This window comes from Mobula birostris, chromosome 9 (assembly GCF_030028105.1).
Source record: "Mobula birostris isolate sMobBir1 chromosome 9, sMobBir1.hap1, whole genome shotgun sequence".
NCBI lineage: Eukaryota > Metazoa > Chordata > Chondrichthyes > Myliobatiformes > Myliobatidae > Mobula > Mobula birostris.
The window spans coordinates 70,424,218-70,442,395 of NC_092378.1; the positions used below are offsets into that span (position 1 = coordinate 70,424,218).

The window sequence follows — 18,178 nt, forward strand, 5'->3', positions numbered from 1 at the left end:
ACACCTCCACTCTGCCATTTAGATGTACATTAAAACATTTAAAATACACCTGGACAGGTACATAGATAGAAAAGGTTAAGGAGGATATAGGCCAAACACAGGCAAATATGGGCATCTAGATTGGCATGGACCAGTTGGGCCAAAAGGCCTGTTTCCTTACTGTATGACTCTATGACACTCTTACATAGCATACAATTTCTATTCTTTACAGTTGAGCAGTCATAGTCACTCAACAATCAGTCACATGTATTGGACGGCAAGAACTTTTGGGTTCTTCTGACAACACTACTGCAACAATAGTGAAAGATATCAGAAACATCCACTGTTACACAAGAACATTTGCAATTAACCATTTTGCATTTGTGAATAAAAATTGATGAACAATGCAAGTAGGATCATTTGGAGATGAAAAAGATTAAACATTTATTATTTTATAAACTTTTTAACTTCCCCATATAGATTATATAATCTCCTACTTGCTATTTTGCTGTCGTGCATTTTGGGTCTGTGGATGAAAAACTCTCACTGAGAGATCAGCTGGTTGAGCGGTGTTGCAACAACAACCTTGTACTCAATGTCAGTAAGACCAAGGTGTTGATTGTCGACTTCAGGAAGGGGAAGTCAAGGGAACACACAGCAGTCCTCATTGAGGGATCATCAGCGGAAAGGGTGATCAGTTTCAAGTTCTTGGGTGTCAACATCTCTGAAGATCTATCGTGAACCCAACCTAATGATGCAATTACAAAGAACGTATGACAGCTGCCATTTCATTAGGGGTTTGATGAGACTTGCTATGTCACCAAAGACACTGGCAAATTTCTACAGATAATCTGGGGAAAGCATGCTAACTGGTTGCATCACTATCTGGAATGGAAGGGCCATTGAACAGGATTGGAAAAAGCTACAGAAAAATGTAAACTCAGCCAGTTCCATCATGGGCACTAGCCTCCCCAGTATCGAGGATATCTTCAAAATACAATGCCACAAAAAGGTGGCATCCATCATTAAGGATCCCCAATATGCAGCACATGCCCTCTTCTCCTTGCTACCATCAAGGAGCTGGTACAAGAGCCTGAAGACACAAACTCAAAGTTTTAGGAACAGCTTCCTCCCCTCTGCCATCAGATTTCTGAATGGCCAATGAACCCATAAATAATACCTCAGTATTTTTTGTTTACTTTTTCCTCTCTTTTTGCACTACTTATTTAGTTTTTATATATATTTCTTATTGTAATATTGTTTTATTATTATGTATTGCAAAGTACTGCAGTTGCTAAACAACAAATTTCATGACAAATGCCAGTGATATTAAACCTGATTCTGATTCACATACTAATGAGATGGTTTTGATGTTTTAAATCACTGTGGAGTCTAAGCACCAAGTTTAGCAATGAAGCGAATGTGGGGGGAGAATATTTCAACTTGAAATTACTTCACCAAAATAGTTCCTTACTAAAATATGAAAATATAATTGTTTGTACCTCATCAGGCCTTCCTTCTGCATCTTTCAGTTGAATATATGGCTTTTTTCTAATCCTATTCAAATCTTCGTGTAAACCATCAAGAAGAAAGGCAAGCAGTTCTTGAGAATCCTGTTGCTGGTAGCCAGAAAACTGAGGAGCAAATCGACCCACTTGAGTCTAGAGGGTGGAATGGATAAAAGCTTTTATATAGTTAATTATGTGACTGAAGAACAACAACAAACAAGGAAGAATGGCAGAGACATAGTTTGAATTAATGAGGCATAAAACAGACATCAAGTCACACCCATCAGCTGGCCTTTGCACTTGTGACAATGAGGACATTACTTTAGTCCTGTTTCCTTTGCCTTTTTCATGCTTTCACGTCATGATCTGAAGCATTTAACCAACGAACCAATTTTTTGTCTTCTTTGTTTTAATAATTGAGGAACAACTCAATCTATTTCCAGGGAAAGACAACTTGATATGAAACAGATTTAGAACCAGGCTCATAAATCAGGATGCCACTAGGCTTAAGTGCAACAAATCACTTGTAAATAATGAAGACAATCCCCTGATCATGAAGGTCAAACAACGGTGGTTTTGGTCAATCTATGTTTTAAATAGTTAGGATCAGGAAAAATATTTCCGGAAATTCAGGAAGAGCAACATATTCACAAGAACACAGATTCTGCAGAAATACAGCACCAGACTAATTAACACAAGGTCTTCGGAGACTCAAGTCGTGAAAGTGCCTACTGAATATTGTAGCTGAAATAGGTCAGCCACTACACAAATACTCTCTGAATATTAAACTTAATTGGTTAAATTAGCCTTGTGTTTAAATATTTTATTCCACTATTCATGTCTAAAATTAAGAATAGACTTTCAGTGTCCAAAGTTTTTGGCAGACACGAAATTCCTCCCTGCCTTAGTTTTAACCAATCTTCACCTATCACCTAACAGTTTGTACTCAATCCCCACTCCTCACCTTCTTATTCTGGCTTCGCCCCCCCCCCCCCCCACCCCACTTCCAGTCCTGATGAAGGGTCTCAGCCCAAAACTGTTAAAAAACATCAACTGTGTACTGCAAAAAAAAAGCATATCATTGCCTGTATAGACTTTGTGAAGCATCACTCAGAAGATATGGTAAAGATGTGAATGAAGGTCAGGTGAGAATAGAGTGGAACTTTTTGACCCCAGTGCTAAGCGGTATGTGTGTCGTGAATCTAATAATGCACATCAGCCCTACTGGTAAAGTATGGTGGAGTTAGCATCATGCTGTGGGGATGCTTTTCAGCAGAAAGTAGACTGGAATCTGAACTGGGATTTATTGGAAGATGAATGCTGCTAAATACAGATAGAGAGATCCTGGATAAAAACCTGCTAGCCTCTGCCAAAAAGATTAAACTGGGGAGGAAGCTCATTTTTCAGCAGGACAACAACCCAGAGCACACAGCCAATGCAACCATGGAGTGGCTTCAAATGAAGAAAACTGATGTCATTGAGTGGCCCAGTCAGAATCCTGATCTGAACATGATAGAACATCTCTGGCATGACCTCAAGATGACTGTCCACCATCGGTCCCCAATCAACCTGGCACAGCTTGAGCAATTTTGCAAGGAGGAATGGGTGAATCTTGCTCCATCAAATTGTGCAAAGCTAGGAGACTTATCCAAAAAGACTACTGGCTGTAATAGCTGCAGGAGGTGGTTCAACTAAGTACTGAACAAGATACTTCTAAAATGCTGACATTTTTTAGTTTTTCATGCTTTGTAATTTTCTGTATTTTCTGGGCTCCACTGTGAAAAAAGGAGCACATGATTGACAGATATAAATTCTCAGTTAAATTGATGAAAGTCCCTGGTTTTAATACTCATACATGTGAACAAAGGGTTGGGGATTGAATACTTTATCAAGGCACTGTATGTCCCCTCATTAAAGATTTTTCTGCCTGTGGAAACATCTTGACATCTAACCCAAAATGCCTCTCTTATTATGTTTCAACACGATCAGTCCTCATCCTTCTAAACTCCAAAGGATCAAACAAAACCCACATTCCAGAAGTTTGCCGAGTGAATCATTTTGGATTGCTTCACATTCCACTATCTCTGTTTAAATAAGGGCACCAAAATTTTGCACAATACTTCAAATGTGTTCTCACAAGTACCCTAAACGCCAGTCCCCTTGTAATAAAGGATTATATGCTACCATTGCCCATTTGTAATTTCTAACCACTGCTTTGATCTGCTTTGCCAGAGAACTTGCCCCATCACTGAACTGCTCCCACAACCTATAATAAGAAGTACTTTATAGACCCCGAGTGGGAAATTCTTTCGTTACAGCAGCAACATTTAAAAACACACTTAGCAGTGTGCAGACTTAACTAATAATAAAGTACAGAATAATAATATACACAGTAATAATTTACCAATGTGCAATAATAATGTACGAAATAATAAAACAGAGACTATTGTACTATGATGTGTGACTCCTGTTGCACAGAGATGAACTCTTGTGTATGCTTATTGCATTTGGTAGGAAAGATTTTTTGTAATGATCCTTGTGACAGCAGAGTTGAATGAGTCTGTTTGAAAGGGTGCTCCACTGCTTATTCAGTAGGTCGTGGAGAGGACGTGTCTGATTGTCCATAATAGATAACAGTTTGTTTAGTGACCTCCTCTCCACCACTAACTCAAGAGTCTGGGTTGTAACCAAGGATGGATCCAGCCTTTCTGATGAGTTTATTTAGTCTTTTTGCATCACCATGCTGCTCCCCCAACATAAAGCTGCAAAGAAGACTGTCCTCGCTACAACAGACTGGTAAAAGATTTTCAACACCCACTGCACACATTGAAGGATCTCAGCTTCCTTATAAGGTAGTCAGCTCATCCCCTACTTATAAACAGCCTTGGTGTTGGTTTTCTAGTCAAGTCTGTTGCCTCAGTAAACACCCTAGCATTTGTACTTCTCCATCACCACAATTTCTTCTCCCAGAATGTATACAGAACTCATCACAGTCCTCTTCCTCCTAAGATCGATCACCATTTCTCTGGTTTTGGGCACATTCAGGAGCAGGTGATTCCTCCCACACCACTCCATCAACTTGTCCACCAGTCCTCCGTATTCCGACTCCTGCCCATTTCTGATACACCCAACCATCGCAGAGTCATCAGAGAACGTCTGCAAGTGATAAGGCTCAGAGTTGTACTGAAGGTCTGAGGTGTACAGTGTGAACAGAAATGGAGACAAGTGTCACTCATTACCATCTCGGACAGAGAACTACCCAGCTGTACAAACTGGGGTTTATCTGTCAGTTAGTAATCCAGGAGATAATGGGTTTGTCTACACCCATCCTTTGTAGCTTCACACCCAGAAGTGACTGGGTTGTATTGAAGGCACTACAGAAATTAAAAAAATATGATTCTCACAATGCCACCAGCATCATCCATTTAGGAGTGAGGTCTCTGCAACAGATAGATGATGGCATCATCTACTCCCAGCCTCTGCAGCACCTTCATCACATGAGATGTGAGGGCAATTGGTCTGTAGTCATTAAGTTCAGATGGATTCATCTTCTTTGATTCAGGAACCAAGCAGGCAGACTTCCATAGCACCAGTATCTTTTCCCGACTCAGACTCAAGATTGTAAAGGTGCTGCAAAATACCAGACAGCTGGCTCGCACAGACCTTCCGTACCCTGGGGCTGATACTGTTCAGTCCAGCAGCCTTGCCTTGATGTAGTCTCTCCAGCTGTCTCTTAACCTGACCTGCAGTCACAGTCAGGTGGGGGAGGCTGGTCCTTCCCATGGAGGCAGGATACTGCAAAGTTGGGGGGGTTTGGATCACAAGCATTCACTACAGGGGGTGTGGGTGGGGAGGGGTGGAGGGAGAAGGCTTCAGGGGCAGGGAGGGTGTATGGTTTGGATAATTGGGAGGAGGGGACAGCACAAGGTCCCATGCTGAACCTGCTGAAAAACAAGTTCAATTCGTTGGCCCTACCCAAGCAGTCCTCGATCTTCTTTTCTTTAACCTTGAAGCCAGTGATAAGCTTCATGCCTGACCACGCGTCCCTTATGCTATTTTGCTGCAGCTTGCACTCCAGCTTTCTCTTGTAGGATTCTTTGCACCCCCTCAACTTTACCCTCAGTTCACTCTGTACTCGCCTTAGTACTTGTCTATCTCCAGACCTGAAGGCTTTCTTCTTATTCAAAAGTTCTTTCAGGTCACTGGCAATCCAGGGCTTGTTGTTGGGGGGGCAGCCTACAGTCCTGGCTGGCAAGATGTTGCTCCCACAGAATTTGATATAGTCTATGGACTCACTTTCAAGGACTCTTCATCTCATGTTCTTGATATTTATTGTTTATTTATTCATAATTATGTCTTATTTTTGTACTTGCACAGCTTCTTGACTTGCGCACACCGGCCGAACACCCAAGCTGGTGTGGTCTTTCATTGATTCAATTATGGTTATTATTCTATAATGGAATTACTGACTATGCCTGCAAGAAAATGTAACTCAGGGTTGCATCCGGTGACATGTATTTACTTTGAACTTCAATAAGATACCATGGATCAGCAGCAAGCAGGGTGCAGTAGCAAGAAGTATACATGAAATTAAGGCCAGACTATTTTTGTGTTCTAAAGTCTTCAGATTTAAAGTGCCAATTTAGCTGTTAAATTAACAATTCTGCAATTATTAGCTTTTCCCTTCAATTGCGACAGACCATGACAGTAAGAAAAAGAATGCTACAATTAGACAACTGCCTTTTGAAACCACTGAATAAACGAAAGGATTAAAGTAAGTTGTATTAAGCTTGCAGTGCGAAATTCCATCATACTGAAGTTAACTTTAGACAGCTATTTTTATTTCATACATACCTTAAATGCCCTTGGTGTAACATAGCTATATTTGCCTGACCACATCTGCTTGATGAGATCTGCATAAGCGTTGGCTATCTCTCCTTTCATTCCCAGTAGGTTATCATGATTTAATTCATCCACATACTCATCGGACACAAAGTATTCTGTCAGTGGTGGAGTATTACTTAGACACTTAAAGAAAGCAAAGACAAACACAAAAGATTAAGATACAAAGTAATCACTTTTTATCAACTAGTCATTTTGATTGACAAGATGGACCACTTTAGCTTCACTACAGTCGATGCAATGGTGTTGTGGAATGCCTGTCAAGGAAGTGTTTACATCATGTTCCTCCAATGATTTAGCTATTTAGTAAGGAATAAAATTACACTTGGTATTTTAGTTGTTCCATGAATGTGCCATTGGCAGAATAACTGGCTGTGAATGAATGAAAACTTGAACTTAAGCTGGCATCGGTTTTGGTCTTAATTGGGTAAAAGCAGATGATAAGACACTGAAGCAGGCCATTCAGCCAATTGAGTCTGCTCTCCCATTTGATCATGGTTGATTTATTATTCCCTCTCAACTACATTCTCCTGCCTGTAATCCTTAATATCCTTACTATTCAAGAGCACATCAACCTCTGCTTTAAACATACCCAATGACTTAGCCTCCACAGCCAACTGTAGCAATGAATTCCACAAATTGAGCACTCTCTGGTAAAATAAATCATTCCTCATCTCAGGTCTAAAGGGATGTTCTTTTATTCTGAGCTGTGTCCTCAATTTGTAGGTTTCCCACCACTGTAAACTCCACACCCATACTTTCTGGGTCTTTCAATATGTGGTAGGTTTCAATGAGATCCCTCCTCATCTTTCTGGACTCCTGCGAGTACAGGCTGAGACCCGTGAAATGATCCTCACCTTTTCATCCCCGAACCATTCTTGATAGGCCAAAGGTCCAATTTCATCTTACAGGTGCTTCATTCAAGAGTCTGCAAATATTCCCTACTCTAGGCAACATGTATTGGTGTTTCTTCAAAAGTAGCAACAACAGGATTAACAAACCAGACAATATATAGCAGAAATGAAAAGCACAACCAATAATTGAAAACACTGTTGCCATATCAACCAGAGAAAAGAGAAGCAAGTCTTGAGAGACAAAGTCACCTTGTTGTGTTTATCCATTCCCTCTCTAATTACTGTAAATAAAGCGCTGTTGTTTAACAATTCATATGGCTCAAAATAATAAAGTTTGATAGGAATAATTTAATTCAAAAAATGTTCAGAAATTGCCTGCTTGTTGGCTGCTTCTTAAGGAAATTTAGTTTTCAGTCTAAATGCTGAACTTACCAGGGACATGTATTAAATATATTCTCTAGACTTTGGAACTGGACAGAAATATTCAGCGGGCATCTTGAGCAAGCAACATGGGTGAAGTATAAATTGTCAGGTCAGTCAGTATCTCAAAAGGAGAAAGGAATGGTCAAAGATTCAAATATAGACTAAAAAAAGTCACAGCTTAAATAAAAAACATTGGCCAAAAAAGAAAGGGAAAAAAAACAGAATGCTGTGGTACACGTGCAATTAGAGCAAAATAGTAACAGAAGTATCTCCTAGTTGCTTAGTACAACTGAAGCGGCATTTTACACCATTTGAGAGGCAATTAATGTTTCATAGAACATAGGACATAGAATAGTACAGCACAGTACAGGCCCTTCGGCCCATGATGTTGTGCCGACCCTCAAACCCTGCCTCCCATATAAGCCCCCACCTTAGATTCCTCCATATACCTGTCTAGTAGTCTCTTAAATTTCACTAGTGTATCTGCCTCCACCACTGACTCAGGCAGTGCATTCCATGCACCAACCTCTCTCTGAGTAAAAGACCTTTCTCTAATATCCCCCTTGAACTTCCCACCCTTTACCTTAAAGCCATGTCCTCTTGTATTGAGCAGTGGTGCCCTGGGGAAGAGGCACTGGCTATCCACGCTATCTATTCCTCTTATTATCTTGTACACCTCTATCATGTCTCCTCTCATCCTCCTTCTCTCCAAAGAGTAAAGCCCCAGCTCCCTTAATCTCTGATCATAATGCATACTTTCTAAACCACGCAGCATCCTGGTAAATCTCCTCTGTACCCTTTCCAATGCTTCCACATCCTTCTTGTGTTTTCAGAAACACAAGAAATACTGCAGATGCTGGAGATCCAAAGCAACACATCATTCAAAATGCTAGAGGAACTCAGCAGGTCAGGCAGCATACATGGAAATGAACAAGTAGTCGATGTTTCAGGCACAGACTTTCTTCCACATTAGAAAGGAAGGGGAAGTCGTCAGAATAAAAAGATGGGGGGGGGGGGTGATGGGAGGACGACAAGCTGTAAGGTGGTAGGTGAAGCCAGGTGGGTGGGAAGGGTAAAAGGCTGAAGAGGAAGGAATCTAATAGGAGAGGAGAGTGGACCATGGGAGAAGGGAAAGGGAGGGCAGGGACACCAGGGGAAGGTGATAGGTGGGTGAGAAAGAGGTAAGAGGCTAGAATGGGGAATAGAATAAGGGGGGGGGGGAAGGAATTTTTGTTTTTAAACTGGAAGGAGAAATCAATATTCATGTCATCAGGTTGGAGGCTACCCAGACAGAATAATGTGTCGCTCCTCTACTCAGTTTGGCCTCATCGTGACATGAGGGGGTCATGGACTGACATGTTGGAACAGGAATAGGAATGGGAATTAAAATGTTGGGTCACTGGGAAGTTCCACCTTCAGTGGATGGTGCACAGGTGCTTGACAAAGCAGCCCACCAATATAGAGTAGGCTGCATCATGAGCGCTGGATAAAATGGTCAACCCCAGCAGATCTTCAGGTGAAGTGCTGTCTCACCCGGAAGGACAAAATGAAGGTAAGGGAGGGGGTGAATGGGCAGGAACATTTTGGCAGCTTGCAGGGGTAAGCACTGTGAGGAAAGTATAGTGAAGATAGCCGTGGGAATCAGGTTTATAAAAGATGTTGGTTTACAATTTATCTCCAGAGATCGAGACAGAGATCGAGAAAGGGGAGTGAGATGTCAGAAATGGGCCAAGTGAATTTAAAGGCAGGGTATATGTTGGAAGCAAAGTTGATGAAATTGATGAGCTCAGCATGGGTGCATGAAGCAGCACCAATGCAGTCATCAAAGAAGTGCAAGAAGAGTTGAGGAGCATTATTGGGGAAGGCTTGGAACATGGACTGTTCAACGTAGCCAATGAAAAGGCAGGCATAGCTGGAGCCCATGTGGGTGCCCACGGCTACTCCTTGCGTCTGGAGAAAGTGGGAGAAGCCAAAGGAGAAATGGTTAAGGGTGAAGATCAGCTCTGCCAGACGGAGAAGGGGAATGGTGGAGGGAAACTGGCTGGTTCTTTTATTGAGAAAGAAGCTAAGAGCTTTAAGGCCTTCTTGAAGGGGGAGAGAAATGCATTGGGACTAGGCATCCATGGTGAAGGCGAGGCATTCAGGACCAGAGAACTGAAAGTTAGTGAGGAGATTGAGAGCATGAGAAGTGCCATGGATGTAGGTCGGAAGGGACTGAAACAAGCAGGATAGAATGGGCTCTTAGTATGAGGATACGAGTTTAGTGGGGCAGGAGCAGCAGCAGGCAGAGCCAATGGGTCTACTCGGACAGTCAGGTTGAGACAATACATTAGACTGGATGGGATAGTATCGGTTAAACACAAACCCTGTTCAGTTTGAGTTCCAGTATGCAAGTACCAACAAATCCAAAGAATCTGTAATATATAACTAATTATCAGCCATGCCTCAGTTTGAATCACTCTTGTTCCAAGTCAGAATACTCTGACCTTAAGTTCCAGTCCAGAGAAACCTGGTCCAAGACTCCTCTGCAGTTTAGAGAGAGTGCTGCATTTTTGGAAGTGAATGATTAAATCAAAGCCCATCTGCTCTCTAAGATGGGAAAAAAGAATGCCACAGCACTATTCTGAAGAGCATGGAAGTGATCCCTGGTGTCCTACTGGATAATTATTATTCAATTGACATTTTTAACAGGATGACAGAGATAAGTTTATTTTACACAGAGAGTGTGGTGGGTGGGTATAACGCACAGTCAGGGTTAATTAGTGGTGGAGGCAGATACATTAGGGACATTTTAGAGACTCTTAGATAGGCACATGGATTAAAGAAAAATGGTGGGCTATGTGGAAGGGAAGAGTTAAATTGATCTTGGAGTAGGTTCAAAGGTCACCGCAACATCAAGTGCTGAGAGTCCTGTACTGAAGGGCTGTTGTGTTCTATGCCCAAATGACTGCTCTGTTTCCTACATTATGACAGTGAATATACAACAGAAGTACTCTCCTTGCAGTAAAGTGCTTTGTATATGTTCTGAAATCTATTAATGCAAGTCTTCCTTAGTTTTTCAGAGGACAAAGAGCAGATGGACTCAACTACAAACTGGACAGACTTTCTTAAACCTTGCCCACTTATTAAAACAGCCTGGTAATGAAGTAAATATAGTGACTTACTTTAACACTTCTAATTCCTCTTTTTACAAGATTCCTTTCAGTTCAAAATTCTGCGCAATGAAGGAACATCCTCTGCTCTCAAGAGGTGGAGAAATTCATTGACTTTACCCAAACTCTCTGAGTAAACAAATCTGGTCCGAAATGGTCAGCCTTTCACTAAAGAGCCACAAGCCCCAATTCTCTAGACAGGAAAGTCTCTCGACTTACAAATCCATGAAGTAGTACAGAGTGATTGCCAAGTGTCTGAAAATGAAGAGTGGCTTACAACCTATTCTACTTGTCATCCTCAATGCACTTTGAACATATTTAGCAGCTGCCTTAGAATTTTATTAAAAACACCAAAGACAAGTTGCTGCTAAAAAAGAACACTTTATTTCTTCTGTTAGCATACCATGCAACTCTACCTGCCCGCTGCAAGAGTGTGGAAAAGGGATATGTTCTCTCTTGTCAATTAACTGTTATCAATTTTACAGAACCTATAAAATCTGTTTAACATTGACAAAATTCATGTGGGATAAGTTTCTTTAAATAAATCGTCTGAAAACCAGAACAGAAGGTTTTGGAAGTTAAAACTAAAATGGCTACTTAATTGATTTCACTTTCTGTAATTCTGCTTACAGCTCCAGAAACATTTCAAAAACAATTTTATGGGCACAAGCAGAAATGTAAAATTGAGATAGAAAAACTGCACAGAAGATATTTCAGTATCAGCAAGTCTCAGCAAAAATAATTCCTTGGAGTTTCCGGGATAGAGTTACGAATTGATAGCATAGAAGGTTAGCATTTGGCCCACTGTGCTGATGATGCCTGTTGATAAGGAATTACCGAGACTAATCCTTCCTGTTCTTATTCTGAAGGACAGGGTTCATTAACTGCAGGTCCCCTTTAAGTGGATACGGTTTCTGTCTCCATTACCTTTTCATAAGTGAGACACCCACAATTTGCTTGAAAAACATTAAGGGCTAAAGGACAATTAGCTCTTCCTATGTACCAAATCTAGTCCTCCTATTTTTAAGCAGCTGAATTGATTTTTCAATCAGCCTTGGTTCCGCAGAAGGCAAAGAGGGAATAGCATTCTATTCCCATAACTAAAGCCACTGTTCCCTCTAAGCTGTGTGGGTGCATGACCGCACAGCAACTGCAATGCTCCTGCACACATAGCCTTTGTTCCAGTGCAGCTGGAATTTTCTTTTATATTATGTTAATATAATTGTGAAATACCCTGTAATTACGTGCTAGTGAATATAATCCATATAGTTTATGTACCACAACCTTTACTTAATAACCCCAGTTTTCTTCTTCAGTGCTGACATGGAAGTTTATTCCTTCACTGTCTACTAATGACAGGAAAATCTGTTTGTTTTCTGCAATCTTTTACATTATTTGAAAAGCAGTTTTTTTCTAAATGGACACTCCTCCTTCTATTCTGATCGTAGGCTCCTACGGAGTGTACCTGGATGACAAACTTGAGTGGAGCACCAGTGCAGCGGCTGTGTACAAGAACGGCCAGTTGCCTCTACTTCCTGAGGAGACTGAGCTCCTTTGGATATGCAGGCCTCCCCTTCACATGTTCTACCAGTCTGCTGTCGCCAGTAGTGGTGAGCTGGGACAATGGCATCAACACAGGTGATGCCAACAGGCTCAATAAACTGATTAGAAAGGCAGGCTCTGTTATAGGAGTCAAACTGGACACAGGAACCTACGGAAAATCCTGGAAATTCTGGACAATGTTTCTCACCCTCTGCATGCCAGCTTGGCTGAACAGAGGAGACTAAGACAACTACTCGGCTCCAACGAGCACTATATGAGGTAATTCTTACCCTTGGCCATTAGGCTCTATAATGAATCAACCTATAGCCAGGGAAGTGATGACCCCTCCCCCCTCCTTTTAGACTGGTTGAGGTAACTTATTTTTTATTCTTTCTTACTTCTCTTCTGATATTTGTATATCTGTGCACTTGTAATGCTACTGTAACACTGTAATTTCCTTTGGGATCAATAAAGTATATGTCTACCTATCTACAGATAGGGCCAGTTCAGGGATGAATTCAAATGGCATCCAATTTCTGAGAGAGGTAGGGACTAATAGACAACTTGAGAGTATTCATTTAAAACATATCTAACTTCAAAACCAAGTAATGTACACAATGGATGGAGCAAAAACTTAATTAAACCACCTTCTGTGATTTAAGGGAAAGGTCAGTTACAGTTCAAGCAATCAACACATTAAATACCTTATGCAATAAGTTTATTTTTTAGTATTAACAGTTGGTCCAGGTTTAACCTTATCAATGAGTACATTTTATAGGAAAGGGGAAAAAAAGCTTTTACACGTTGTTAGACTACTGGATTGAGAGGAATGCAAGTTTACATTTTTAATGCTGTCCATTTATCAGAAGCAAATTATATCCTAACAAGTGGAATTTACTTGCAAATCCCAGCCCTTCCCTCAGCTCAACCATGAATAGTCAAAATGGTCCATTAATTGTAGAATATTTTTTCTACTGCTTTCACTCTCACACCAAGAATCTTCAAAACTAGACTATGTGACACAGCCTTCCAAGTCCTTAAGTACTTACAACACTGAATGATAAGAGGTCTCTTCATAATGACCTACCTGAACTGCTGAGTTCATAAAGCACGTGTTACCCAAATTACTGAGGCCACAGAGACCAGCTTGTTCACTGTGTCTTCCTGGTTCTAGATAATCGTAGCTGTTATAGCCAGAATATGGGGGAATACAGTAGTTTGAATTTTTCACACTGAAAGAAAAAAGATGGAGTATTTAGTTAAAAGATTAAATGCCCCTTTTCATCGGACAACATTTAAAATAGGGATTATTTACAACTATAGTTGGAAGTATTAAACTTAAGTTCAGAAATGAACTGCAGGACACAGAAATAGTTGCAAGTATCACTGTCATAATGCATAAATCTATAGCACTACCAGATCTCCCACAAAAGTACTGGGATCTCTACCATTCATCTACAGAGGCTCTTTCACAGCTCACTTTCTTTTCCACTTCTCCATCTAAGTTTAAACAGTTTGACTTTATACACCAGCAACATAGAATCATCTCATTTCTTCCTTTTTACAGCATGAAACCATCATGGAGGCAAGGCTAACAGGAATCTAGGAGAGGAGAGAGTGCTTCGGTTACAGGTGAGGGTGCAGGCATTCCAAAGGGCCTCCATGACATCACCGACTCAGTACATTAGAGCTTCTATTTATAGTGTACTGTGCTAAGGCAGCACAATCTGGGTTTCACATGCAGTGAGAAGCCTGTGGTTGAACAGGGGACTGACTAATGCATCCTGCCAAAAAAGCTGTGCAGAAAAGCAACGCCTCTGTCAATTTGAGAAGAGGGAAATAAAAACTGCTCTTACTTCAGTGATATGGGAAAGGATACAGAGGTTTGGAGAGAAAACATTGCAATGAACTGTAGACTGTGCTTGCAGTAAGTAAGCATTATAATCTCAGGAGCTTCAATATCAGGAATTCCAAGACATCTATATTATCATAGAAATCATAAAAACAAATACCACTACAATTTATTTTTTTTTAGCATTTGTTAAATAATCCACTCAAATACTGAATCAATTAAGTCTTTCAAGGTGACTTACACTGAGCACTGACCAGAAAGGCTTCACTCTGGTACAAAAGCAGAGTAACTGCAAAGAACCAGCTTAAAGTCAGATTCCTCTGGTTAAAGGGATGCTCCAAAATGAAACTAGCAAAATAATAACACACCAAAACTTTATAAATACTTCCCCAAATATTTTACTGCAGTTCGTTCCCCAACCCCACCTCTGTACAGCAAAGGAACATACCATTCTGGATAACCTCACCTTCCTGCCCCTTTGCTAATTTGTGCTCTTTAAAACACATGCACAAGATAACCAGCAGTTATCTTGAAAAGTATAAAGGCTAAGTAGAAAGAACAGGAGTAGGCCATTCAGTAGCATTATTACTTATCTGACATTACTAAAGTCCAATTCCATATCCTTTGATTCCCTCACTGATCAGACAGTCTTAAATATATCATTCCACCCCTCAATCCACCAGCCCTTTGTGGTGAATAGTTCCAAGTATTCATTTGAATATCTCACTTGAAGCACAGTAGATTGATCTTTCTTTGATGTCGGATTGCTTACATTATATATCAGTTTGAAGAATGTAACCAAGTCCAAGGTTAAAAAAAAACAAAGCTTAATTATTACAACACAGCAACTACAATACAGAGGAAGAATATTGTCCCAGGCAATAAAAAGATACATGGGCAAACCTTGTGAATATTACAGTACTTTCCACTAATGGATATGACAGCTCCAGAGACTGATTCAAGTGTATAGATTGACAAAGAGGATTACTGGTTGCATTGTCACATAGACAAAGACCGCGAAGCTCAGATTTGTATACTGGAAGAAAGATTCCATCAGATCAGCTTTCCAGTGGAGTGTATAGCTCCATTGTAAGGTATATACTGGAGAATTTGTAATTGTAAATGGGGCAAGAATGGTAGGAAGGAAGAATTGGGACAACATCCATGCTACATGGAATAAGATAATCACATAACTCATAGTACGGATGCCCACACTGTTCCCTCCCAGTCGTGAGGCCGCCTTGGTGCACATTGCCTTTATTGCACTGCTTTTATACATTTTATTAGTGCTGCGCAGTTTTCAGGCAGTGTAAAAATTTTCTGCTCAAAGCAATGGTTGGTCTGCACAGCTGTAAAAAACAAATCAGAGGGAATGTTGGAGGTGTACATTTTGCAAGTAAGAATAGCAAGGTCACTTGTTACTTAGAAGCTGCAAGTGTAGGTGGGGTAGAAAAAAATAGGTAAAGACACGAGGTTGCCAGGTTATAAAGTCAAACAAGCACTGGTGATAGAATTGACAGGTATGGAAGTTATTAATTAGGCTACATTAGGAATACTGTGTGCAACCCTGATCATCGGATAACAAAGACAATGAAGAGGATGCAGAGATTAACAGAGATAAGACCAGGTATTTAATATAAAATCAAGTTAGGATGAACAGACTGGATCTCTTTTCTCCTTAAAAAGAAAGTTGAGCAAGCCAAGAAATATTTTAAAAATTGATGCAAGGTTTGGATACAGTAAATACAGAATATTTCCATGTGAGAAATATCCAAATTACAGAACAGGATAAATAAATCCAATTGGCAACCAAAGCAGCTTCTAAGATGGTGGAAACACGAGGAATTCTGCAGATGCTGGAAATTCAAGCAACACACCTCAAAGTTGCTGGTGAACGCAGCAGGCCAGGCAGCATCTCTAGGAAGAGGTACAGTTGACGCCAGGCAGCATCTCTAGGAAGAGGAAAGTCGACAGTCCTGACGAAGGGTCTCGGCCTGAAACATCGACTGTACCTCTTCCTAGAGATGCTGCCTGGCCTGCTGCGTTCACCAGCAACTTTGATGTGTGTTGCTCTAAGATGGTGGACTCATTAGCACCAGTGGCATAGTGGCACAACACGTAGAGTTGTTACCCCACAGTTCCAGCAACCCAGGCACAATCTGATTCTGATGCAGTTTGTGTGGAGATTGCACCTTCTCCCAATGACCATACAAACACAGGGCTCTTTGCTTTCCTCATGCATCTCAAAGAGGTTCAGGTAGGTAAATTGGCCACAGTTTATTGACGAGTGGTAGGTTCTGGAGGAGTCAATGGAAATATCAGGAGAATGAAAAATGGGAATAGTGTAAACAGGTGCTGATGGTTGGCTTGGACTCACTGGTCCAAAAGACCTGTTGCCATACTGTACAATTTCATAACTCAGTCCTCATCCAGATGAAGGGTCTTGGCCCGAATTGTTGAAAGTTTATTCCTCTCCCTAAATGGTGCCTGACCTGTTGAGCTCCTCCAGCATTTTGTGTGTATTACTTGGATTTCCAGCATTTATAGAATCTTGTGTCCATAACTTAAGAGTGTAGTTGAAGGCAAAAGTAAAGAGGCACTTAAGAGGAGGCCTGACAGTTATGAGAGAGAATATAATTAGAGGATTTTACTGATGGATATAGTTGGCTGGTGGCATAGTGGCATCAGGGCCAGACTTCAGAGCGAAGGCTCCTGAGATCAAATCCAGCCGGCTCCCTAGCACGCTTTCCATCTGTGCTGGGTTGAGTGTCGAGCTAGCAACTCGGCCTCGTAAGAATAAGAAAGCCTGCTAAAAAAAAAAATGCCGTCATGACGCGTCCCGATGACTCCACTCAGAGTTAAGGGCTTTCTTCTTCTTACTGATGGATATGGATATATCTACATGGGATACACAAAATCTATTGAGGAGTACTTTGTGAAGATTCTGCCTTAGGGCAAACATTGGTCCTGGAATCTACCCCAAGAAGCTTTCTCTGGTACTACAAAATGGCAATACAAGACCCTTGATTTTAACTAGTGGTCATTTTGATAAGTGATAAAAATGTTATCAAAGCTGATAGGTCCCACTATTGAAAAAGAAACATTGGAAATTGGAGCAGCTTGAACTGACATTTATTTAGAACATGGCTGACCATGGTAGTTTCAAGTTCCTGGGTGCCAACATCTCTGAAGATCTATCCTGGACCTAACATACTGATGCAATTACAAAGAAGCCACACCAGCAGCTATATTTCATTAAGAGTTTGAGGAGATTTGGCATGTCAACAAAGAACAATAAATTTCTCCAGATGTACTGTGGAGAGCATTCTAACTGGTTACATCATTGCCTGGTATGGATGGGTCACTGCACAGGATCAGAAAAAAACTACAGAGGATTACAAACTCACACTTAGCCAGCTCCAACACGGCCACCATCTTCCCAGCATGGAGGACATTTTCAAAGGGCAATGCCTCAAGAAGGTGGCATGCATCATGTAGAAGCCCCATCACCCAGGACATGCTCTCTGCTTATTACTGCCATCAAAGAAGAGATACAGGAGCCTGAAGACACACACTCAACGTTTTAGGAACAGCTTCTTCTCCTTCACCATCAATGAACCAACCCATGTATGTGTGTACACACACATACAATTTCTTATTGTAATTTAAAGTATTTATGTATTGCACTGTACTGCCACCACAAAAAAAAACACATTTCATGACATGTCAGTGATAATAATCCTGATTCTGATCACCTAACTCTAAATTTTCCCTCCTCATCCCAGCAAATAAAGCAGCAATGAGCTTAACCCCTTAGCACACATCTACAAATAAGGATCAACTCTACTTTAGAAGCGAAAACAAAATATGGGGTGTGGGCAGTACATGGTCCATCGTGAAAATTCAGAACATTCCTACCAATGTACTGCTTTTAATTACTACTGCCGCTTCCTTGGCAATTAGGAT

The 18,178-nt window shown here is 40.9% G+C and overlaps 1 protein-coding gene across 8 annotated transcripts in view; it reads right to left on the reverse strand.

The window, feature by feature from the left end:
• LOC140202828 (ubiquitin carboxyl-terminal hydrolase 15-like) overlaps positions 1-18,178 on the reverse strand; it is a 112,999-nt gene that overhangs the window by 31,306 nt on the left and 63,515 nt on the right. For 7 of the 8 annotated variants that reach the window (XR_011887199.1, XR_011887198.1, XR_011887197.1 and 4 more), the window contains 3 exons: positions 13,448-13,592; positions 6,342-6,515; positions 1,482-1,640 (listed from right to left, as the gene is read on the reverse strand). Coding sequence is in view for 4 of the 8 variants with exons in the window: in XM_072268249.1 (XP_072124350.1) it covers positions 1,482-1,640; positions 6,342-6,515; positions 13,448-13,592 (478 nt within the window). In the remaining 4 variants the exon portion in view is untranslated. Of the gene's footprint in view, positions 1-476; positions 728-1,481; positions 1,641-6,341; positions 6,516-13,447; positions 13,593-18,178 lie in introns of all 8 variants that reach the window. The other variant, XR_011887200.1, reaches the window with a different exon arrangement.